At 41.6% G+C, this 18,329-nt stretch overlaps 2 protein-coding genes across 2 annotated transcripts; both read right to left on the reverse strand.

Moving 5' to 3' along the window:
- Positions 1-1,107: 1,107 nt before the first annotated feature.
- On the reverse strand, positions 1,108-8,067 carry LOC129563343 (cyclin-D1-binding protein 1). Its single transcript, XM_088840050.1, is given in 7 exon segments — positions 1,108-2,586; positions 2,832-2,878; positions 4,935-4,995; positions 6,684-6,964; positions 7,315-7,354; positions 7,356-7,389; positions 7,971-8,067. Coding segments are annotated over 7 exon segments (660 nt in total). The 5' UTR covers positions 8,053-8,067; the 3' UTR covers positions 1,108-2,471.
- Positions 8,068-8,098: 31 nt separating this feature from the next.
- LOC148776656 (uncharacterized) lies at positions 8,099-16,917 on the reverse strand. Its single transcript, XM_088840214.1, has 5 exons — positions 16,905-16,917; positions 11,883-12,131; positions 11,284-11,363; positions 9,438-9,519; positions 8,099-8,309 (listed from the first exon to the last, which is right to left on the reverse strand). The coding sequence occupies exons 1-5, from the start codon at positions 16,915-16,917 to the stop codon at positions 8,215-8,217; spliced, it is 519 nt and encodes a 172-aa protein (XP_088696340.1). The 3' UTR covers positions 8,099-8,214.
- Between the last annotated feature and the right edge of the window lie 1,412 nt (positions 16,918-18,329).

Here is an 18,329-nt window from a genome sequence, read left to right on the forward strand (position 1 = left end):
GTCTTAAAATAGAAACTATTGGGCTTGAGGAATTTTTTTAAAAAGCCTTTATAAAGGTATTCAGATAATTAAGATTTTTTTTGAGTTCAGGGTTTTTCATAACCATTTACTATTCATCAATACATACATTAATTTATAGGTAAGGAAAATAACCTAATATTTAAAGCACTCTTGTATTTCTGATGAAATGGGACAATATTAAATAAAAATATGATTTTTAGACAATCCTGATTATACTAGTCAATGCCATCCCTGACCATTATCCTTAAAGATCCAAAGATGACTAAAGAAAGTTATAAAATACACAGCATAAGACCTGCGTGGAGAATGATCTTCAATATTTAGCTATGGATAAGTCCTTATTAGAGTTGAATATTATAAAAGCATAAATATTCCACAATTAAGTGTCATGTTAAAAACATGAATTTGGTCCAGTAGAGAAATATGCAGTTATTAAGTATAAAGGAAATAGGACCTATAAAAAAAACTGGACTCCTTTTGTACAAAGTTAACATTTGTTTCATTGTTTCCATGTTGTTGCTTTGATACTCTCGGTTTTAGTTCCTTTTCTTTGGAATACTTGTGAACAAGTACAGAATGGCACTTTATTAAAGTAAAGTAAAACTCCTGACTCAAAAAATTTCAGCCTCAAGTACACAGTATTCTCTCAAAAGAACGGATGCTGGTCTTGCAGGCTACTATGCTAAGTGAAATAAGTCAGACAGAGAAAGATAAACACTGTATGATATCATTTACATGTGGAATCTAAAAAATATAACAAATTAGTGAACATAACAAAAAAGAACGGGTGGTGGGAATAAAAAACAGGACAGCGACTGTTGCTGAGTGCACCTAGAGAGACCATGGGGATGTCAGATGGGCTGATGTGATGAAGAACATCTACACAAGACAAAGGACGCCCAGAAGAAGTGCGGAGACCTGTAGGACAGGCATGAGGCCTAGTCAGGTACAGCACTGTATACCCTGCTTTCTAAGATGTACTTTCCAGGTTTACCTTGCTTTCCAATACGTGATATTCCAGACTGATGCAAAAATATAATTAACCAGTGATGGTTTTGCAAAAGGATTAACTGAAGAGGCCCTTAATACTACATAAACCCTATAATCTTATACATTCAAAATTTTTTGATTTATAAAAATTTTGTACTTACATTTGGGGACAGGCAATACAAAACAGAGAACAATATAAATATGTATAAGGAAAATAAGTCTGTTCAATACAGTGAACACACCTAACAACTGAGCTTGTTGACCTAAAATATGAAACAGCCAGTTATTTTACCAGCAAAACGGGTTTATTCGGGAACAACAAACAACTGCAATTAGGGTCAAGCCAGCGACAGTAAAAACCACAGCCAAGTTCCACAAAGGAAGGAAGCAAAGGGAGGAAGTTGGGAGCAGTTGTTTGGAACAAAATTTCATGGAGGAAAGCGAGAGTTCAGGGTGACGAGGGGTTCTCATTAGCTTCGTAGCTAGGGTCAATTTCCTGGAGGAGATAAAATGTACACCAGTCCTGTCTATAACTGACAATCCTTCCTGTTATAGACCTAGAGTAATACTGTGTGAGAGCTCCTCCTTCTGGCCTCTCGACTCCATTTTAAATAAGCTTTCACTTTATTGATTTTCCAGCTTCCCAGGTGGCACTAGTAAAGAAACTGCCTGCCAATGCAGGAGACAGGAGACTCGGGTTTGATCTCTGGGTTGGAAAGATCCCCTGGAAAAGGAAATGGCAAATCACTCCAGTATTCTTGCCTAGAAAATCGCTAAGACAGAGGAGCCTGGCAGGCTACAGTCTACAGGGTCACAAAGAGTCAGACATGACTGAGCGACTAACACACTTAATAATTTTCACAAGCTCAACACCAACAGAACTCTCTCTTGTGTGCTCAGCTGTGAGGCTCTTCTGTCCATGGAATTTTTCAGGCAGGAATACTGGAGTGGGCTGCCATTTCCTTCTCCAGTAGATCTTCCCAACCCAGGGAGTGCACCTTGTCTCCTGTGTCTCCTGCATTGCAGGCAGCTTCTTTACTGCTGAGCCACTGGGGAAGCCCTTCAATAACAATATAGTAATGGAACAAACTGGAAGAACATTCAAAAGAACATGCTGGTAAGAATAATATTCAGCAACATGCTAAAATATACCTTTGACAATGACACATTTTATTGAACAGGGAATACTGCAGCTTCCCCAGGGATCTCTGAGAGGCAACTCAATCACAAAAACTCATGTAATTGTCTTTTGTATCTAGCACAGAAAAATATACTCATATGGTTTATAAATAATTGCCAGTTTGGCCTAATCACCAAACTTTGGTAATTGTGTCTCTTAGTAAGTACAGATACTCCCTTCTAATCCAGAAAGCATCCTAGCTCTATTCTCAAAGCAGACATCAGAGCTTGGCTGTAACAGTAAGAAAGAGAAGAGAGTTCAAATGAACCATGATTAAAATTCATGATTCAACTTCATTCTGAGTGAGTTCTTTGATTCTGTTCATGCAATGATCAACAGCATTAATGAGTAAAGGAATCCAATTATCTTCTGGCTGTGGGGTCACATGACTTGCTCTGCAAATGCAATGGGGAAAAGAGAAGTTAAATTTATTACACTGTCAAGGGAAAGACCTATCCTCAAAAGGGGACACAGGGAAAACTACAGTAAAAGAGGGCAAGGGTCTCAGCTGCTCCATAAGCAAAGCTGAGAGAAAATGCCACATTCATTCTCGACGCTTCGAGATGGGGGTTTGGGAGTTGAGAATGGCTGTTCAGGCTTATTCTCAAAAAGCTATTTCAGGATAAGTCTTCATACTCACTTTGTTATTTCCAGTGCCTTCTTTAAAACGGATACAAGTTTTGCAGACTAGAAAAAAAAAAGAAACAAGAGAAGTTACTCACTCTGAGCCCTATCACAAAAAGGAAAGGATAGGGGACTTCCCTGGAGGTCCAGTGGCTGGGTCTCTGAGCTCCCAGTGCAGGGGGCCTGGGTTCAACCACTGGTCAGGGAAGTAGACCCCCCAGGCCACAACTAAAAGATCCTGCATGCCACAACAAAGACCAAAGATACTTCGGGGAATAGCTAAAACTCAGCACAGCCAAACAAATAAAACAGATACTTAGGGGAAAAAAAAGGAAAGGAGGAAAAAGGGGAGGGGGGGGAGTAAAGCTAAAAATATTTTACTTGAATATTAAAATATTTAATACTTTAGCTCTCTTCCCCTTTTTTTTTCACATTCACTTTTTAAAAACGGACTGAAGAAATAAACATCTTTAGCATTTCGCCATGTCAATTACCCTAGAAACAATTTTAGGAATGCACATTGGTAGCATTCATACATCCTCACGTTATTTTGTCACTGGTATTCTTAAAATTCTGTAAGTTAAAAAAAACAAAAACAGTTGTTTCTGCTATACATATCCTGAACTATCAGCAGAGGTGGGACAAGAAGTCAATTTTTTAAAAGTGAAAGTGAGAAAAAAGGAAGGAGAGTTAAAATATTACAATATTTTAATACTCAAGTAATAAGAAGTCATTAAAAAAAAAAAACCTTGGAGGAAACAGTCAAAAATAAAAATGTTGATTAGGTGGCCAGATCATGGACTCTTTTCTATTTAGCAAAATCTTATTAATACTGCTGCCATAGTATCTTTATAAGCTTTTTTATATTTAAAATTTTTTTAAAGAAAACAAAAAAGGAAAAATATAACCTAAATTTGTCCTAACTGCTGATAGTTCAGGATATATACAGCAGAAACAACTGGGTTTTTTTAAAAAACTTAAAATTTTAAGAATACCAATAACAAGGTAACATGAGGATGTATGTATCCTACCAACATACCATGCATTCCTTAAAACTGCTTTTAGGCAACTGACATGGCGTATTACTAAGGATGTTTATTTCTTCAGAAGTCAATTTTTAAAAAGTGAATGTGGAAAAAAAAGTTAATGTCCAAAAGGATCCTAATTCTACTCCAAGGTGTTTCCACATTGTGAAGATACATTTGATGACTCTATTAATAATTTCCACAAATTTACCAAATATTATTAGAACTGATACATCTGATGGTAAAATATAAGCTATCCACAATTTATTTTTCTTTCCTATGAGACATAATAACTTAAAGTTTATAAAAAATAAGAGAACAGAACTCTAGCACAGGACCTAGGAGTTCAAAGAAAACAATAAAATCAGATTTTTATAAAGAGCTTAACCCTTCATGACCACTCACGGTTAAATCACATAATATGTCGATATTAGAATAGAGAATAGATATAGAATTAGATATTAAACATATTCTAATATTTTAAATTAGAGTATTCTCTATTAGACTATTCACCTATTTTGGCCAATACTGGAAATAAGAAACTTGTAACTTCACGGTGAAAGAATCCTAAAGCACTGTACTAATTTCTCTCAAGGCATGGTTATCTAAGGTCTTTGGGTGCGTGCATACTAAGTCACTTCAGCTGTGTCTGACTCTTTGTGAACCTATAGACTGTGGCCCACCAGGCTTCTCCATCCATGGGATTCTCCAGGCAAGAATCCTGGAGTGGGTTGCCATGCCCTCTTCCAAAAGATCCTGCTGACCTAGGGATCAAACCATGTCTCTTACGTCTCCCACATTGGCAGGTGCGTTCTTTACCACTAGCACCACCTAGGAAGCCCCTCTAAGGTCTTTGGGTTTTTCTAAACGATTACCCAAGTGGTTATGGAAGAGAGAGTACTATCAGAGTTCACTGCTATCAGAATTCAAATTCAACAACTATTTATCAGGCACAAACACATTGTGACATTACTATTGTACTTGCATCCAAGTGTAACAAACAAACATATTCCCCACAGTTTAAGAAAATACCAGTGATTCCTGAAATTCTACCAATTAGGTCTGCAGCTATTCCCTCAAAGCTAGTACTTAACATTGTTTCGCACAGTCAAAGGGCACACAGGTGGGTAAATGCTCAGAGCCAAATCATCCACACTAAAGGGAGAAAGAAAAAATAACCATTAACCAAGAAGGAACAAAGCTCAACTAGGTGGTCTCCAGGATACAACTAAGAATGCAACGAGTGAGGAAATAATTCCCAGAAATGCGTCAGTTCCTTATTCTGGGCAACCAATAAATAACCAATTCAACTGGTATTTATGGAACACATACATACCCTGTTTTACTAAGAAGTTGAGGGTGGGGGGAACTCCCTTGGCCAGTAGGATGGGATATTATTAATTCAGTTAAAAATTTTGGGATCTGAAACCATAAGTTTAATAACCGATATAGGCAGGGTTCATCCCTGAATGCCATTAAAGGAGGCACCACTTTAATCAAGCAATCAAGTTAGTGCTGTAGCACCAAAAAGAGGACAAACTAATACCATGTGCCTTTCCGATGTGATGCAGTGAAAAGCATGAAACACTCAACCAAGTGATATTCTTGCCAAAAATGTTTAACCCGAATATAATTATGAGAAAACAACCACACGAATCCAGATTGCTGGATATTTTACAATGCAACTGACTTGGATTCTTTAAAAATGTCAAGAAAATTTACAAAATTTTTAAATGTCAATGACAAAAAAAGCTAAAAAAGGACAGGGACTGCTTTAGTTGCAAGATGCCAGAGAGAAGACAACCAAATGCAGTATGACCCCTTGACAGAACCCTGAATTAAACAAACAAACAAAAATGCTATAGAAGACGTTTTAGAGACAATTTGGGAAATGTGAATATTAGATAATAAATATTATTATATTCAGTATAACCTTTATCATCAGGGAATGGCAAACCACTCCAGCATTCTTGCCTGGAGAATTCCATGGACAGAGGCGCCTGGCAGGCTACAGTCCACGGGGTTGCAAAGAGCAGAACACGACTAAGCGACTAACACACACAAACACATATTCAATGTAAATTTCTGAAATGTAATACTAAAACTGTTTGTTCTTAGGAAATACATGCTGAAATATTTGGGGAAAACGTCACTTATGTCTGCAACTTACTCACGAATGCTTCAGGGATAAAAACAGCACATCGATTTCGGTTTTTAAAAAGGTACATCTAATTACACAGAAATAAACCAATACAGGAAAAAAAGTGAACAACAGGTGAACCTAGACAGAAGTACAGGTGCTCACTACAATACTTTTTAACCCTTCTGTGAAGAAAGCTGATTGCCGAAGAATTGATGCTTTTGAACTGTGGTCTTGGAGAAGACTCTTGACAGTCCCTTGGACTGCAAGGAGATCCAACCAGTCCATTCTAAAGGAGATCAATCCTGGGTGTTCATTGGAAGGACTGATGCTAAAGCTGAAACTGCAATACTCTGGCCACCTCATGCAACAAGTTGACTCACTGGAAAAGACTCTGATGCTGGGAAAGGTTGGGGGCGGGAGGAGAAGGGGACGACCGAGAATGAGATGGCTGGATGGCATCACCGACTCTGTGGACATGAGTCTGAGTGAACTCCGGGAGTTGGTGATGGACAGGGAGGCCTGGTGTGCTGTGATTCACGGGGTCGCGGAGAGTCGGACACGACTAAGCGACTGAACTGAACTGAACTGAACAGGTTTGAAAACTTTCAAAACAAAAAGATGGGGAAAAACCTTCAGGTGACGGCACAAGTTGAGATCAGAATGCTGCTGCTGGGAGGTTTTGAGTGGAGGTCACACCTACCTAGGGCTGATCTCATCAGAAATGTCCACAATGTCATCCAGCTGGGCCACCTGACCCTTCTTCCCGTTCTCCGCCACTGAGAGCCGGGTTTTCTTCAGGCAGGCTTTGGATGCTCTCGCCAGTGCAAGGCATGGGATTATGAGCTCCTGGTCTTCCTCTGACCAATATGAGTCCCGACTGTTTGGACATCCCAATATATCCTCCTCATCAACACGGCTGTCAGAGCTGTCCTCCTCAATGTCATTCAAGAGGTCACAGGAAGGGTCACATTCCTCCACAGCCTAAGAGACAATATGATATATGTGAGTGCCAGAAAAAAAACACAAGTATTAATACTTTCAGCATCATGTCTGGGTTGTTCCCAAACTTCAGCCAGCTATTTCCCTAAACGGCTACAGAGCTGAATCACCTCACACATGCTGTTCTAACTCTCCTAGTGCAGCAATGGAGCAGAGAGGAATGGTACAAATCGCACCCCCACGTGGGGTGGGGGAGACGGGAGATGGAGGATGGGAGTGAGGGGGGACCCATGTGGTCCACGCTTGACACATCTTCTCTCTCTATAACCAGTTCTCATCTACTAGACACAGAGTGGCCTTCCAATGACCATCAAAGACAGAGGTCCTCTCACCTGCTCCACCTCCTCATGTGCATCCTTCACAAGATCCACTCTCTGTCAGCACTGAAAGGGCTGCAGCTTTGTTATCTATGAGTGAAGAATCAGAAGCACCAGTTAGTGGAGAATCCCAACAATTCTCTTGAGTCTGCAAAAAGCAACAGTGTGCTCATCTGAAGGGAGTGCCAAGGACAGTAAACAAGGGCAGCAGTTGAATGTACAATTCTTCTCATATACATCCTCTGGGTGCCCAGACAGGGGGGTAAAAAGCTTTCTGTCATTCACCATAGGAAGAACTACAACAGTCACATGCTGGTTCTCAGCGTCGTGCCCTGGCATGACCACTGCTCTCGGCCTAGCAGGCTCTACCCCGTAACTGCTTCAGTGTCCCCAGAATACTGCCCCTGAGGCAGGACCAGAAGAGGAAACCACATCTGTTCAACAAGAGACAGAGCCACAGCCAGAGGTGTTTGAGTCTAAAAGTTATGTGAACTAAAAAGACTGGCAACAAGAATTAACACCTATCATTTCATGTCGGCGATAAACTAGACCTGTTTCACTAAGTTCTTTACGGAAGTAAAGATACACACATACTATAAAACCGGCAGTTAGATGTAAGGTCTGTCAGCTTTGGCCAGCAGAACCAATGTCTACTTTCCACTCTCACCCACCTTTTGGGATCTGAGGGACACGTTGGCACGCATCCCAGACACTTTTATAGGAAATCAGGTTCTCAGGGCTGCTGAAAGCCATCAATAAGGTTATATCAATAACTGGGTTCCTGTTTCCTACCAAGGTCCTTCCTGCTGGTCATTAATCTCAGTTATCAGTAACTTTGCTGTTAAAACGACTTTCCCCCCCTCCCAGAACCAAAGAACCCCATTACCCAATAACTCCAGCTATGGCATCACTACTCTAAGCTGGATTGATGTAAAGTGCTTCCACAAGCTGAGCCATGCCATCCACGATGTCCAGAGTGGCGCTCCGCACCAGCTTTCGCAGGGTGATGCCTGTAGCCAGACCCAAAGACTAAGCAGCCTATTCCTCTTTCCAGAAGTCTGGAAAGTCTTCCCGAGAATCTAAGCCCTACAGAATTTGAGGTGATGTGCACCCACGTGCTTTAACTGCAGTGCCAACACAAAACCCAGGCCTCATGTATATCCCCATGTCATTTGCTTGCTCCTCCCACCACTCCTTAGTGGTATTCTCCAAAAGAGGGAAAGGTGGAATGATTGGGGAGAATGGAATTGTAGCATGTATATTATCATAAGTGACCAGTCCAGGTTCGACGCATAAATTTTCCTCTGTTCATTTCTTTGCATTTGTGCTTTTTTAATAAAATTCTTTTTTAGAAATAAAAATTTAAAAAAAAAAAAAAAAAAAAAGAGATCTGGAACAAAACTGTTCCATGACAGCACGTATTCACTCATTAAAGAGTAGTTTCTTTCCTGGGGGTCCAGTGGCTAAGACTCTACGCTGCCAATGCAGGCAATCTCTGGTCAGGTAACTAGATCTGACACGCCACAGCTGAGGAGTTCACACGCTGCGACTGAAGACCCTGCGAGCCATGGCGAAGGCTGAAGAGCGCCCCTGCCACAACCAAGACCCGGCCCAGCCAGAACAGAAAAATCACAAAGTTTTAAAGAAACAGTGACTTCTTGACGTTTGTGGATCAAACACTTCAAGTTTAAACCACATGAGTTAACCCTGAAGATCCATGAGACATGTCTTCATCTATAATTGTAACCTGATAATAATCAAGACACGAATATGCAAGCAGAGCTGGAGGCTACTTAACCTATAAGGGAGCTCAGAAACAGCATGTGATGAGGAGGAGGAGCCTGGGGATGGCACTGATAACCAAGCAGTATCTGTGGTGATTATAATGAGTTAGAGACAGAGAAGCCAGTGAGAATTAAAGACGTAAGGCAGGGGACATGAGAACACAGGATCTGAACTTTAGCACAAAGGCTTACTTACAGAGGTCACTTATATAACTACCTTTGACTGCATTTAATGGGAGAAAGTTACATTACATACTCAAATTGAGGAAAAGGTAAAATTCTCAGGACATAAGCTGTCACATTAGCAAAGATCTACCCCATAAACTGAATACTTATGTGTATGGAGTGGCTTACCCTGATCCTTGGGAAACAAATAGTACACTGCAATAATTGCCTTGATGGCAGCATGCACTTGTTCACAGAACCCCTGGGTTTCCTATGAGAAGATAAGCCAATTTCACAAAGAAAAAAGAAATGGATTAGATCAATGTGGTCAAGCCATCTACAGGGGAAAACAGCAGACATCTGTACAGCATCATCAAACATTTTCTGAAGTCCTTTTATGCATCAGGCCCTGTGCCGTTCTCATCACATACCAGGGAGGAGTTAGCTGGATACCAGATACTGAGCAGAAACTCAGTAAGACATGAAGAAGCTAGGAAAAACATCCCTGATAATCTATATCCCAAGATATCTGTGATTGGCTCTGAGGTATTCACCGTATCTTAGACCAGGAGTTGGCAAACTAGGGCCCAAGGGCCCAATCCAGCTCACTGCCAGTTTTTGCAAATAAAATGTTTCTGGGACACAGCCACAATCATGCGTTTACATGTTGTCTATAATCGTATTCGCACTACAGAGGCAGAGTGGAGTAGCTGGACTGCAAAGCCTGGCATGTTTACTATTTGGCCCGTTACAGAAAAGTTGTCAGCTCCATCTTAGACCATTAACCAGCTGTCTGTCTCTCTGCCTCTGTGTCTGTCTCTGTCTGTCTGTCTCTAACAGAATCTCAGTATACCTAAAGGAAATTAGAATGGACTTTACAATGCTCAGTGCTGACTATTTTCCTTTGAGGCAGTCACTGGCTTTCCCTTATCTTCCTTGTCCTCACTGCTCTGCTAAATTCCAAGCCAGGGCTACGCAAAATGTGATCTACGAGATTGGAGCCAGTCCATGAATGATCTGTTACCAGTCTGAGATGGATAGGTACAAAGATCGAGAATACTTAGAAACTTTTATGCCAATTTGACATTGTTTCAACATCCAAACATATAATTTTGTAAAAACACCACTTTGTATGGACTGCAATTTAAAAAACAAAAACAAAAACACCCATTCTTTGGCAGAATTAATGTGCTGAGATCCTAAGAAAGCAATCGTGATTCAAATATATATAATTCATATAAAGCCATATTCTAATTTTTCATCTACGAATGAAAAAACCACTGTCCTGAGCATGTACAGAGTAATCAAACTGATAAAAATTAAAGACAAAGATAAAATATGAAAAGCAACAAGGGAAAAGTGACAAATAACATACAAGAGAACGCCCATAAGGCTACCAGCTGATTTCTCAACAGAAACTCTTAATCACATGTGTAAAAAGAAGAAACCATATGCATTTAAGTGTGAATATGCATAGCATATATATGGAATAATACCAAAGGAACCAGAGACAGGAGATATAAACTGTTTAGCACATTTAACTTTGATATCTTCTGAACGTTATACTGTCTACATTATTAAAATTAAGTATAAAAATAATTCAGTACAAACGAGTATTATGTAGTATAATAGAAAAGGTAGAGCTCAAACATCAGACAGAACCTCATTTAAGTCCTAGCTCCACTACTTATCTACTTTAAACTGAGCCTCTGAGCCTGCCTGTTCATCTGTCAGAAAGGGATCATGTATGTGAAAACACTTAGCAAACAGAAAGTACTTTTGAAAATGTCAGCAAGGAAATAGCCAGGATGAACCGCAGAATGAATCAATATTCAGAAGAGCCATCTACCCCATGACAACTACTGCATTTGACAAGCTGATCTTCAGAACAATCCTGTGGTTTGAGAAACTTCATCTTACTCGACAGATTGAGGAAATTAAATCCCCAGATTTGAGTGAAAAAGGTGGAAAGAAAATGAGAGGCTTCCTAAGGAATACTGAAGCAGCACAAGAATTCTAGAAAAGTGAAGCCCACCTGTGGAGATGGCAGTGGAAGTCGAGAGAAGGCTACGGTCAGAGTCGTGGCTTCCCTTGACACTGTCACAGCTGCCTCATCTGGGGGGGGTGACACAGCAGGTGGCAAGAGCCACTATGTTAGTGCCAAAAGGACAAGGCTGCAACGGCTGCAAGGCCTGTGAAGATGATGCGTTCCCTCTCCACCCATGCCCGCTGAGACGTCTCAAACACAACTCCAAAAATCAGTGTTTTCTATTTCAACCTCGGAGGTACCAAGGATGGGTAAGCAGGAGTATCCCCGCAGAGAGGCTGGGGCGGGGGGAGCAGGAAGGAAAGGAGGCGGGAAGAGATGAGAGACAGCAGGCTCCAATCGGAGAGGCCCTCGCCGAGTCTTCTCCAAAAGGCCTCCCGATCTGACTCCTTGGTGGTTTCCTGCGCTTCGCCGACTAGTGGGTGCGGGGTGTGGGCCGGGCGGCGACAAACGACAGAGCACAGGTAAGCGGAACGACCTCCCGGCCCCACCTCCTCCGCCCGGGCCGCCGCCGCGGCCGCCAAGGCCTGGCCCCTTCCCACCCAAGCCCGGCGCTGCGGGCGCCCGTCCGCGCTCCGGCAGCTCACCCCGCGCTCCAGGAAGCGGGGCCGCAGCTCCCCGGCCAGGCGCCGGAGCTGCTCCAGAGGCGGATCCACGTGGGGTCTGGGGCTGCAGCTCCAGCTGCGCTCTCCATCCCAGCACCGCGGTAGGAGGCAGCGGACCGAGCCCCACCGCGGCCTCCGGAGCCGCCCCGCGGCCGCAGCTCCTCCTCCAGGCCGCGGTTTCGCTTCCCAACAACCTGCCCCGCCTCGGAGCCCCGCCACGCCCCTTCCGCTCTCAGAAGCCCCGCTCACTCCCGCTCCAGGACACAGGCAAGACCCAGACCGAGCTGTTTCTTATTCATCCTTCATTTACTGGTATTTGATTAGTTGAAAACACCCCCGACTGAGGAAGCAGAGAGCCCATAATTCTGTTGAAAAAAGGACTAGGAACTAATCAAGGGTAGTCAGGGTCAGGTCCAAGTGTGCACGTTCCCTGTCAGACTTTATTTTTTTGGGCTCCAAAATCACTGCAGATGCTGATTGCAGCCATGCAATTAAAAGACGCTTGCTCCTTGGAAGGAAAGTTATGACCAGCCTAGATAGCATATTGAAAAGCAGAGACATTACTTTGCCAACAAAGGTCCGTCAAGAGGCTTTTGAGTTCCTCTTCGCTTTCTGCTAGAAGAGTGGTGTCATCTGCATATCTGAGGTTATTGATATTTCTCCCGGCAATCTTGATTTTCAGCTTATGCTTCATCCAGCCCAATATTTCATATTATGCACTCTGCATATAAATTAAATAAGCAGGGTGACAATATGCAGCCTTGACATACTCCTTTCCCAATTTTGACCAGTCCTTTGTTCCATGTTCGGTTCTAACTGTTGCTTCTTGACCTGCATACAGGTTTCTCAGGAGGCAGGTAAGGTGGTCTGGTATTCCCATCTCTTGAAGAATTTTCCAAAGTTTGCTGTGATCCACACAGTGAAAGGCTTTGGTATAGTCAATGAAGCAGATGTAGACATTGTTCTGGAATTCTCTTGCTTTTTCTATGATCCAATGGATGTTGTCAATTTAGACATAAAGAATAAGCCTTCTTTAACATTGTTGGCTTGAGACTTTTGAATTAACTTTAAAAAGATTTTGGTAAGAAAAATGAACAGCAAGCTTATCATAATAAATTTGTAAAACACTTCAGGAAGCAGAACAAAATCTCCTATCAGTTCAGTTCATTTCAGTTCAGTTCAGTCGCTCAGTCGTGTCCGACTCTTTGCGACCCCATGAATCACAGCACGCCAGGCCTCCCTGTCCATCACCAACTCCCGGAGTTCACTCAAACTCGTGTCCATCGAGTCGGTGATGCCATCCAGCCATCTCATTCTCTGTCGTCCCCTTCTCCTCCCGCCCCCAATCCTTCCTAGCAGCAGACTCTTTTCCAGTGAGTCAACTCATCGCATGAGGTGGCCAAAGTATTGGAGCTTCAGCTTTAGCATCAGTCCTTCCAATGAACACCCAGGATTGATCTCCTTTAGAATGGATTGGTTGGATCTCCTTGCAGTCCAAGGGACTCTCAAGAGTCTTCTCCAGCACCACAGTTCAAAAGCATCAATTCTTCGGCGATCAGCTTTCTTCACAGTCCAACTCTCACATCCATACATGACCACGGGAAAAACCATTGCCTTGACTAGACGGACCTTGGTTGGCAAAGTAATGTCTCTGCTTTTTAATATGCTATCTAGATTGATCATAACGTTCCTTCCAAGGAGTAAGCGTCTTTTAATTTCATGGCTGCAATCAGCATCCGCAGTGATTTTGGAGCCCCCAAAAATAAAGTCTGACACTGTTTCCACTGTTTCCCCATCTATTTCCCATGAAGTGATAGAACCAGATGCCATGATCTTTGTTTTCTGAATGTTGAGCTTCAAGTCAACCTTTTCACTCTCCTCTTTCACATTCATCAAGAGGCTTTTTAGTTCTTCTTCACTTTCTGCCATGAAGGTGGTGTCTTATGCATATCTGAGGTTATTGATATTTCTCCTGGCAATCTTGATTCCAGCCTGGGCTTCTTCCAGCCCAGGGTTCCTCATGATGTACTCTGCATATAAGTTAAATAAGCAGGGTGACAATATACAACCTTGACGCACTCCTTTTCCTATTTGGAACCAGTCTGTTGTTCCATGTACAGTTCTAACTGTTGCTTCCTGACCTGCATACAGATTTCTCAAGAAGCAGATCAGGTGGTCTGGTATTCCCATCTCTTTCAGAATGTTCCCACAGTTTATTGTGATCCACACAGTCAAAGGCTTTGGCATAGTCAATGAAGCAGATTTAGATGTTTTTCTGGAACTCTCTTGCTTTCTCCATGATCCAGAGGATGTTGGCAATTTGATCTCTGGTTCCTCTGCCTTTTCTAAAACCTGCTTGAACATCTGGAAGTTCACGGTTCACATATTGCTGAAGCCTGACTTGGAGAATTTTGAGCATGACTTTACTAGTGTGTGAGATGAGTGCAATCTCCTATAATTTTGTTAAAGAATGCAGCTATAGAATTTTCTATAAAATTCCTTCTTTTAATTTCTTAATTACAAAATATGTTTGGAAACAATTATGTAAGTCCACTCTATTTTGGAATAAAAATTTAAATTTAGCTTTATATTGTTAACATAACATATCTATATGATATCCTATAATTTAACTGTATTATAATTCACTTGTTCTCCAATTACTGAACATTTGGATATGTAAGATTTTGATGTTATTATCATTATTTTATTTTCATTAAACTAATAAAATTATGTGGAATGAAACAACAGATTTACAACATTTACTTGTTACATCCAGAAAAATGGTAGATATCTCTACCTATTCATTTTTTCCCTGTTTAGAGCCAAGTATTTGCAGTTTTCTTTTTATACACGTTACTGATTTTTGATGTATTTATTTAGAGTTGTACTGCATTTTTTTGATATTATGAAAGACATTTTCTATTATTGTATTTTCCTCTTGATTATTATCTTTTGTATATTTACTTTGCAGGAGGCCACCATTTTAAAGAATTTTTTCTGATTTTAATCATTTTTGAAATTATTTTTATGAAAATTCACATCAAATATTTTTTAGTGTTTGATAAAGAAAAATAGGCAGAAAAATAAGTTTTGGGATGAGAGTAAATTTCTGAGTTTTAATTCAAGAGCTAATTGATGAGTATGATGTGCTATGTTTTAATCCCTATCTTCTTCCTCTTTCTTTTGGGAGAATTGGAGGGTTAAACACTTGCCTTCCCTTTTTCCAGTACTTTTAATGAGAGAAGGTGGGGAAGGCTTCATGTGGCTTACTTCTTCTCTCCACTACTAAGGGGTACTATAAGGCTCTGCAGGTTGTTCCTGGCATAAGGGAGCCTGTCTGAGAGCGGGAGTGGGGGCTGTCACTCAGCCTGTGCCCAGGGAGTAGAAGTGTGCACCCTGATGTGTGTGGGAGAACCCCTGAGGAAGGGGTGCCTAAAACACCTCTGGTCAAGACTTGTAGCTAAGGGGCTGCTGCTTTGTGATTTTATAATTTATGCAAAGGGCTTCAGAGACTAACCTGAGGCCCTGCACCCAAACTTTAAATTAAGTCATATTATCACCTCACTTAGATCCTGATTTTACCTCCCTTGCATAGCTAAAATGAAGATATATTAGTGAATCTGGTCTTTTTGTGCTTCTATGGAACTGGCTACAATTTTACTAGTAGATAAGATTGTGTCACTAAGAATGAAATTTATTTACGAAGATGCAATGTGACAATTCCAGGCCATTTTGAAAATTAACTGCAGAGAGGGATTGATGCTAAAGCTGAAACTGCAATACTTTGGCCACCTCATGCGACGAGTTGACTCACTGGAAAAGACTCTGATGCTGGTAAAGGTTGGGGGCGGGAGGAGAAGGGGACGACGGAGAATGAGATGGCTGGATGCCATCACCGACTCTGTGGACATGAGTTTGAGTGAACTCCGGGAGTTGGTGATGGACAGGGAGGCCTGGCGTGCTGTGATTCATGGGGTCGCAGAGAGTCGGACACAACTGAGCGACTGAACTGAACTGAACTGAAGCCACTCCAGTACTCTTGCCTGGAAAATCCCATGGATGGAGGAGCCTGGTAGGCTGCAGTCCATGGGGTCGCTAAGGGTCGGACACGACTGAGCGACTTCACTTTCACTTTTCACTTTTACACATTGGAGAAGGAAATGGCAACCCACTCCAGTGTTCTTGCCTGGAAAATCCCATGGATGGAGGAGCCTGGTAGGCTGCAGTCCATGGGGTCGCTAAGGGTCGGACACGACTGAGCGACTTCACTTTCACTTTTCACTTTTACACATTGGAGAAAGAAATGGCAACCCACTCCAGTGTTCTTGCCTGGAGAATCCCAGGGATGGGGGAGCCTGGTGGGCTTCCGTCTATGGGGTCACACAGAGTCGGACACGACTGAAGTGACTTAGCAGCAGCAGCAGCAGCAGCAGCAATGTACCTCATTTCAGACATTGGCTAAACTATCTTATTTCTGTCCTCAGACTTTCACACACTGTCCTTGCTGCATGATTGATCTTCATTCTTATATACACAGGGGAAAAGCACTTTAAAAAATCTTAAAGTACTTAAAATATGAATTATTGTGGCCTTATTAATTTTTTCCAGGGAATCTTGTTTCCAGGTCTCACTTGTATTCTGTTTAAGTACATTTATTATTTTGTATTGAGTGCTCCCAGGTGGTACTAAAATAAAGATGTAATATATCAAGTTATATGATTTTAAAACAATCCCAAAACTAAGGAGTTGGAGAAAGCTATTTTCACCAGATGGTGTTCAATAATTGACTTTGCTAAGAAAAAGTCTTTTGACAAGTTTATCTGGGGAAGAAGCTCAAACTCCAAAGAGCATACATATAGACAAAATTGTTCTGAATATGAAAGGAAAGGTGTTCTGGTCACTCTTGTGGGTGACGGGGAGAGGATGAGGAAGGAAGAGACAGAGATAGCAGCAGTATACCATGGGAACTTGACTGTGAGTTAGCGCGAAGATCCTTCCTCTTACTTCCTAACTCCATCCTGTAGTCAGGTTTATTAACCCCAAAAAAGCTTAAATGAGTTTGATTTTGGATAAAATGTTGATGGGGATGAGTCTCACACTCAGATTGATGTGATCAAAACAAGATAGCAGGCAGACTAGGAGTGAGAGGAGAGAAGCACAGTGTGTATCTAGGAAAATAGTGGTTGTATGGTGCGTGTGCGTAGGGAAACAGTGATGGGGACTCTAGACATCTAATCACTATACAGTTAGGGGTCAGAGACAAATCTACTTAAATTTGCAAAAGATAGAAACTGAGCAGTTGACATCTGGGTTCAGTTCAGTTCAGTCATGTCTGACTCTTGGCAACTCCATGGACTGCAGGCTTCCCTGCTCATCACCAACTCCCAGAGTTTACTCAAACTCATGTCCATTGAATTAGTAATGCCATCCAGTCATACCATCCTCTGTCATTCCCTTCTTCTCCTGCCTTCAATCTTTCCCAGCATCGGGGTCTTTTCCAATGAGTCAGTTCTTCGCATCAGATGGCCAAAGGATTGGAGTTTCAGCTTCAGAATCAGTCCTTCCAATGAATATTCAGGACTGATGTCCTTTAGGATTGACTGGTTTGATCTCCTTGTAGTCCAAGGGACTCTCAAGAGTCTTCTCCAACACCACAATTCAAAACCATCAGTTTTTGGTCCTCAGCTTTCTTTATGGTCCAACACTCACATCCATATATGACCACTGGAAAAACCATAGCTTTCTAGATGGAACTTTGTTGGCAAAGTAATGCCCCTGCTTTTTAATGTGCTGTCTAGGTTTGTCATAGCTTTTCTTCCAAGGAGCAATAGTCTTTTGATTTCCTGGTTGCAGTCACCATCCACAGTGATTTTGGAGCCCAAGAAAATAAAGTCTGTCACTGTTTCCATTGTCTCCCCATCTATTTGCCATGAAGTGATAGGACCGGATGCCATGATCCTAGTTTTATGAAAGTTGGGTTTTAAGCCAGCTTTTTCACTCTCGTCTTTCATCAAGAGGCTCTTTAGTTCTTCACTTTCTGCTTAAGGGTGGTGTCATCTGCATATCTGAGGTTATTGGTATTTCTCCTGGCAATCTTGATTTCGGCTTGTGATTCATCCAGCCTGGCATTTTGGATGATGTACTCTGCATATAAGTTTAATAAACAGGGTGACAATATATGCCTTGACATACTCCTTTTCCAATTTGGAACCATTCTGTTGTTCCATGTCTGGTTCCAATTGTTGTTTAAACTTAAATTTGCAAATTCAGAAGTTGACTTAGAAACTGAGCAGTTGACATCTGGGTTATATATGCTTTTTTTCCTGGAAAAATACAAGAGAATGGCATTTTCCAGTTTCCATACGGTACACACGGGACCACTAATACAATACAGCCTAATACAAATGATTTATTTAAATTCTGGTGCCA

Source organism: Moschus berezovskii, chromosome 9 (assembly GCF_049115385.1).
Source record: "Moschus berezovskii isolate FMDL1 chromosome 9, NW_MosBer_1.0, whole genome shotgun sequence".
In the NCBI taxonomy this organism is placed as follows: domain Eukaryota; kingdom Metazoa; phylum Chordata; class Mammalia; order Artiodactyla; family Moschidae; genus Moschus; species Moschus berezovskii.